Source organism: Danio aesculapii, chromosome 2 (assembly GCF_903798145.1).
Source record: "Danio aesculapii chromosome 2, fDanAes4.1, whole genome shotgun sequence".
In the NCBI taxonomy this organism is placed as follows: Eukaryota; Metazoa; Chordata; class Actinopteri; order Cypriniformes; family Danionidae; genus Danio; species Danio aesculapii.
In genome coordinates this window covers 23,743,291-23,749,502 of record NC_079436.1, presented here as the reverse complement: position 1 = coordinate 23,749,502, position 6,212 = coordinate 23,743,291, and the positions used below count along the sequence as shown (strand labels likewise).

The window sequence follows — 6,212 nt, the reverse complement described above, 5'->3', positions numbered from 1 at the left end:
AGTTTGTTCAATTCACCTATGTCTTTGGAATGTGGGGGAAACTGGAGCACCCGGTGGAAACCCACGCGAACATGGGGAAAACATGCAAACTCCACACAGAAATGCCAACTGACCCAGCTGGGACTCAAACCAACGACTTTCTTCTGCTGTGAGGCGACAAGTGCTAACCACTGAGCCACCGTGTCGTCCTTCATTGACATTGATTACAATATAATCTTAAAAAAATAGTCACAATAGTTCAAGGGTCTTGAAATGACCTCCAGTAACACTCCAGGGTCTTTCTGATGAGTATTTCAATGTGTGCCTTATTAAAGAATAATTTTAATCAAAATAAAAATTTAAATTGACTTAGTTTCTTTTATATTATATCTTTTATCCAACTTTGGAAATCGACAAAGGACTTTACTGCATAAGTCGTGCAAACGTCTCTGTATGTTTTGTGATTCATTCCCTGATCATGAGTTCTTCCATTAGTACTGAGGCATGTCAAGTCATCCCCATTCTTCAGCATCTCAAGGGCTTTCCTAAAAAAACATTATCATTTCAAGACTGGCTAATTGCAGGTAGTTGACAAGAATTACCCATTCATTTATCACCTTAGCAAAACACTTTATCTTGTAGACTTCTGTGAGCTGGAATATGAGAGCTTAACCAGACTAGGATAAGGACTCTCTTGATGATAACGCTGATGAAGAATAGGAAAGGCTCTTGTGGAGAAGGACCGTCTTTTGTTCAGGACCAAAGAAGTTTTGTCTGACACAGGATCTATGCCCCTGATTTGTTGCATTGTTTCGTAGAGAGGTATGAGTGCCTTGAGGCGGCTCTGTAAGTCTGTGAGGGGACAGTATGGGGTCTAAAAACCCCCTGGTGAAAGTCAAACAAGGCTCTTACCTCCCGGGTGGTCCTTCGTGGATGTTATTTTCAGTGCTTTAAATAGGTCTCTCAGGAGTTTGCTCAGTATGGTACAGGGATTCTTCGTTTTCACAGCCTTTTGTTTCCAAGCATGTGCTCTTCTAAAAAAACCTCTGGGAATAAAGGGGAAATCATTTCAGCTTTAAAATAATGGAAAGACAATTGTGTTTATGCCAATGTTGTTTATTCAATTAACAATAAATATAGATTTTTGCACCATACAGAAAAATAATTACGTATAACTTAAACTTTGGTAACTCAAAATTGCAAGAGTGGAGTGATGGCCCAATATTTATACCAAACAACTGCAGATTGCAGTTCTTAAACCCAGAAGTGAATCTACATATTCAAGTCATTCATTTAAAGGGAATTGTTAGGCTTTTTATTTGTTTATTTATTAGCAGATTTATTTTTAAGGGAAATAAACCTCCAAGTAAATCTTGTAAAGAACTTTGCTTGAAAAGCAAAAGGCTTCTGACCAACACAATACCTTTAATATTATGTGAAGTATTATGTGACACTGAAGACTGGATGATCATGAAAACAGCCTGACCAACACGCATTAATTAAATTTTAAAATCTATTCAAAAAGAAAACTTGTTTTAAATAGTATCACAAAATTGTTTAATGTATCAAATAAATGTAGCCTTGGGGAGAATGAGAGACTGAAAGTCTCAAATGGTTACAACCAACGACTTTGCTACAACTACCTCAAGAAATTAAGTTGATACCTTGATACAACACAGTCTAGCTAGTTTGTAAAAACGAAAAAGTTTTTAAAAAACTAGCATTGCCGTTTGGCCAACTAAAACTTAACGAAATTTGTGTTTTACTTCTTTGAAGTAAATAATGTATCGAATAATAAACGATAGAAGTGAAACTTTTTTCCCCTCTTAATAAACGCCACATGAGGGGATTCACGGACCTCACCGCCACATGATGCAGCTCATAGCCAAGAATGATAAAAAACATATTTGTTGAAGGATTGAACAGGCGAGTTGTTTATGGGGTCACTGCTCTAAAACGGATTTGAAAGAGTGGAGAGCGTCGCTTCTCGGAGATTTTTTGGGGTCGGATTTCAGCAGTCCGGAGCGCCGTGTAGCACTGAGACTGAGGCAGTCTTTGTTCAGCCAGTCTGAAGTGAGAGAGACTGGAGAGAGTCAGTCAGAAGAACAGAAAGAAAGAGAGAGAGAGAGAGTGGGTGACAACACTTTGGAAGTGTTGATATCCACGTTTTTGCACTAATCTCATGCTTGGACTTCTGAACAAAAATGAAATTTCGGTAAGTGGATGGGGTGTTTGGATAGGTGATCATTAAAACTGTTGTGTTTTTATTACTTTAGGCTATTTTTGTTGAACATCACTGCTTTCATTCATTTAGCCTCCTGTCGTGGCTCGTTGGTGCGCATCTCGCCCTGGGTTATCTCTCCTCTGCGCTTCATGTCATGGAAGGTAGGGGAATACTCTTTTATTACTTATGGGTGCACTTGAGCAGCTGTAAAGACACAATTTACACCACCGGGTTGCACTAAATCCTGTATGTCTGTACAGTTATTAAGAGACATTTCTACCTGAAGTGACCCCATCCAACATCAAAAAACTACTACAGTAACTTGTAGTAGATATTGTTTTTGAGTTTTTCAACCATACTAAAGTACTTGACTTATTTTGTTATGATAATTCTATACTTGCTGTGGTAATACAACAACTGTAATCTAAATCATCCACTACCAAGTTTTCAACTACAGTATATGGCTTATTACTGCTGTAAAAACTAAAGTATACTACAGTATTTATTGTTTATTAGTTTGCTACAGTTAATACGACAGTAAGCTGTAGTTATTCAACAGTTTTAAGTGCTATACAATAAACAGTACAGTATTTATTTCATGTGTGATCTTTTATGAAAATAAATCTGCAATGACTTTATTACAGTAAATAACTACTGTATAGTAACTGTATAGCTTTTGTTGTTGATTGCAATTTACAAAAAAAACTAAACTTGTTTTAAAACTGCAAATACTAAAGAGACCCACATGAAAAAATATAATAACTTATTGAAGAAACTATAATAGTCAAAATAAATAGCGTTTTTGATCCATTCATACTAGGGCTGCACGGTATTGAAAAAATCTGATATAAAATCTTGCTATATGGGATATATATTTATAAGATAGTCTGGATAGCACAATTTGATGGTTTCCTATAGAGTCTAACAGTTCTCAGGTACAGAAATTAAATAATCACAAAACTATAGTCTTGTTTTCGCTTTGAAAAATATACATTTGAACTAGAAACAAAACAAAATTCTAAGAAAAACCTTTTTTTCATAAATTGAATCAATTCTGTATAAAAATACAATAATTAAATAGAATTCTCTAACCCCTGATCAACTGTAATTCAGACTCTTGCGATGTAACTATTGCGGATGCGGATGCGGACATTGCAATATCAGTGCTGAAACAATGTATTGTGCAGCCATAATTCATACTATAGTAAACAATATTTGATCTTGAGACTATTAATATGTTGTGGTCATTCTTAATCAGCCAAGGTACTAAGTTTTTTTTTTTTTTTTTTTTTACAAATATAGGGTATTACAATACAATACATCACAGTTTACTGTACTTAAAAACTAAAGAATGCTACATTATTTATGGCAGTCTATCAGTTCTCTGTATTTATTACTACAATATCTTTTAGCATTCATTAACAAAGTGATGTAAATAATATATACAGTACAGTTTAATTTACTCTACTATACATGGTTAAAACACTATAATATTTATTATAAATTAATGTACATTTTTCTGTGTGTAGAGCAAAATCATAATTTGTAGTTTTCATAGTTTAACTACAATAAACATGGATGTTTGGTTTGATTTGTAATAAAACCAAAGGTTAAAATCACTTTAATTTTAAACAGTCATATTTAATGGCATCATTGGTTTTACCCCCTTTTTAGATATTTACGCAAGAAGTAGCCCTTATTTTAGTCAGTTTCATTTTCTGTAACATTAGACAATTATTGAAAGAAAACTTGCAAATCTGACACCTGTAGGTGTTTATATGAAGAACATGGCACAATGTTGTAGACACTCAAGATGAGGATCCGATGTACATTTGTGACTATGAATACTTGACTTTTATTGAGGAATTAGAGTAGATGAAATCGGATGAAACCAGTCATTTTAAAGCTTTAAGTGTGCTTTTGTGCGTGTGTGAGAGATAGTACACCAGTTGTAGATCTTATGATCACTTAGGATCATTTGGGAAACTTCTAATCAGATTTGAAAATGCCTGCGAGATGTCTATGAGATATGCTCATAGACATGCATGCAATTTCAAATCTAGGCAGATTTCATGTATTTGTACAGTATTAGATTATAAAAGGAAATTCTTTTAAAGACAATGCGGATAGTTTTGGTTGTTTAACCCAATCAAAGTTACAAGGTGAATCACATACCATGTCCTAACCACATGTGACTCAACAAGGTTCCAGCAACAGGCAGTTTATCTGTCTGCCCCAAACATGATGTGACAAAACATAAACATTTAAATACCAGCCATTCATTTAAATATCAGCCACTGCATTTGTAATGAAATGGTAAGCATTATAATATAAATTCATATTTAACCTACTTAAGATTATTAAAAGTACATGGCCTGAGTGACTGATGAGTCACAGTTCTGACTTTTTCATTTTAAAACCATTTGCTATTTTTTTGTTTTCATGTTCTGAGATGAACTGTCTGTTGCTGCTTTCAGTAGTATGGCAATAATGCCACATATAATGGTATTCAAACTCCCATTGGTAGCATTTAACACTGAATAAAGCACATAATCAGTATCTGAATTAATAATTGTCATAGTAATTTATGGTGTTGTTTTGAGAATCTTTTAGAAACTTGCAGATGATAAGGACAAAAACGTTTTTAAACAGTTAGTCAGTGTTTCTCCTCTCTGTGATCCAATCAACTTAATTTACTCACCTTATACTTAAAATTTACTCACCATCCACTCATCCTCATTTAAACTTTTATGATTTTTTTTTATCTGCTCAACATACAAATATATATTGACAAATGTTGGAAACTGGTAGTCTGTGACATCCATTGTGAAAAATATAATGTACTGTCAGTGGCTTTCAGTTTTCAAAATGTCTTAAAATGTTTTATTTTGTCTTCATTAGTTGAAGGAAACTCAAATAGGTTTGAAACAAGTAGAAATAAAGGAGTACAGAATTTTCATCTTTAGTTGAACTCTCCCTTTATTATCACTTGTAATTTGATGACATCTAGTAAACACTGTTTTGCGGTTATCCCAGTGTCTGATGCCACCTATAGATTGGTTCAGGTGAAACAGGTGATCTCTCTGTTATTGTGGTATGTCCAAAGCTTAGAATAGTATCACAGTCTACATTTTTCAACTCAGTTATGTGCTCAGACGTCTGGATTGGCCAAAAATTGTGGGATTACCTGTCAGAATAATGTTTATCCTTCATATCCTCTCTGTGCTGGTTAGTTAATAAGCTCACTGTCTTCAAAAGGCAATCATCCAAACAGCATGACAGCCGCGTAACTTGAGAGACTCTCCACTGACCTGAAGGGCCACATTTTATGGCCAGCACTTAAAAAATCTTGAAGAATAATTGTTAATTACTTTACAACAGAGTATATATGTAAACATTAGACTCGCCAGTCATATTAGGTACATCTTGCTAGCATCAAATTGACCTTATTTTTTGCCTTTATATTCTGTTGCATAGATTCAAAAGGTTTTCATCCATACTGACATGATAGGAACACATATGTGCTGCAGATTTGTTGGCTGCGCTTCTGTTACCTGAATCTCATGTTCCTGCACAGCACAAAGGTGCTCTACCGGATTGAGAGCTGGTGAATGTGGAGGCCATGTGAGTTTAGAGAACTCACCGTTATGTTCAAAAAACCTGTTTCACATTATTTAAATTTTTTTGACGTGGCACACTAACCTGCGTGAAGTACTTTTCCAAGATGGCTATACTGTAATGGTAATGGATGGACATGGTCTGCAATATTACTCATGTTGGCTGTGGGGTTTAAAGGTGCCATTGAGTGAATTTTGATTCTATGGGCCCTATCATACACCTGGCGCAATAAGGTGCAAGACGTGTTTGGCATGATTTGTTGCTATTTTCAGACTAGCGCAACCCTATTTTTTACATTTTGCTACACGTTGTTAAAATAGCAAATCCATTTTGGACTCATGGGCATGCTGGTCTATAAAGGTGGTGTGTTAAGACACATTGGCGTATTGCT

General features: G+C 34.9%; 1 protein-coding gene across 2 annotated transcripts in view; it reads left to right on the top strand.

The window, feature by feature from the left end:
- The first annotated feature begins 1,979 nt into the window (after positions 1–1,979).
- Positions 1,980–6,212, top strand: part of col15a1b (collagen, type XV, alpha 1b) — an 88,790-nt gene continuing 84,557 nt past the window's right edge. The window contains exons 1-2 of one of the 2 annotated variants that reach the window (XM_056475422.1): positions 1,980–2,194; positions 2,294–2,364. In XM_056475422.1, coding sequence (XP_056331397.1) covers positions 2,184–2,194; positions 2,294–2,364 — 82 coding nt within the window. In that variant the 5' untranslated portion in view covers positions 1,980–2,183. The remainder of the gene's footprint in view (positions 2,195–2,293; positions 2,365–6,212) is intronic. The other variant, XM_056475429.1, reaches the window with a different exon arrangement.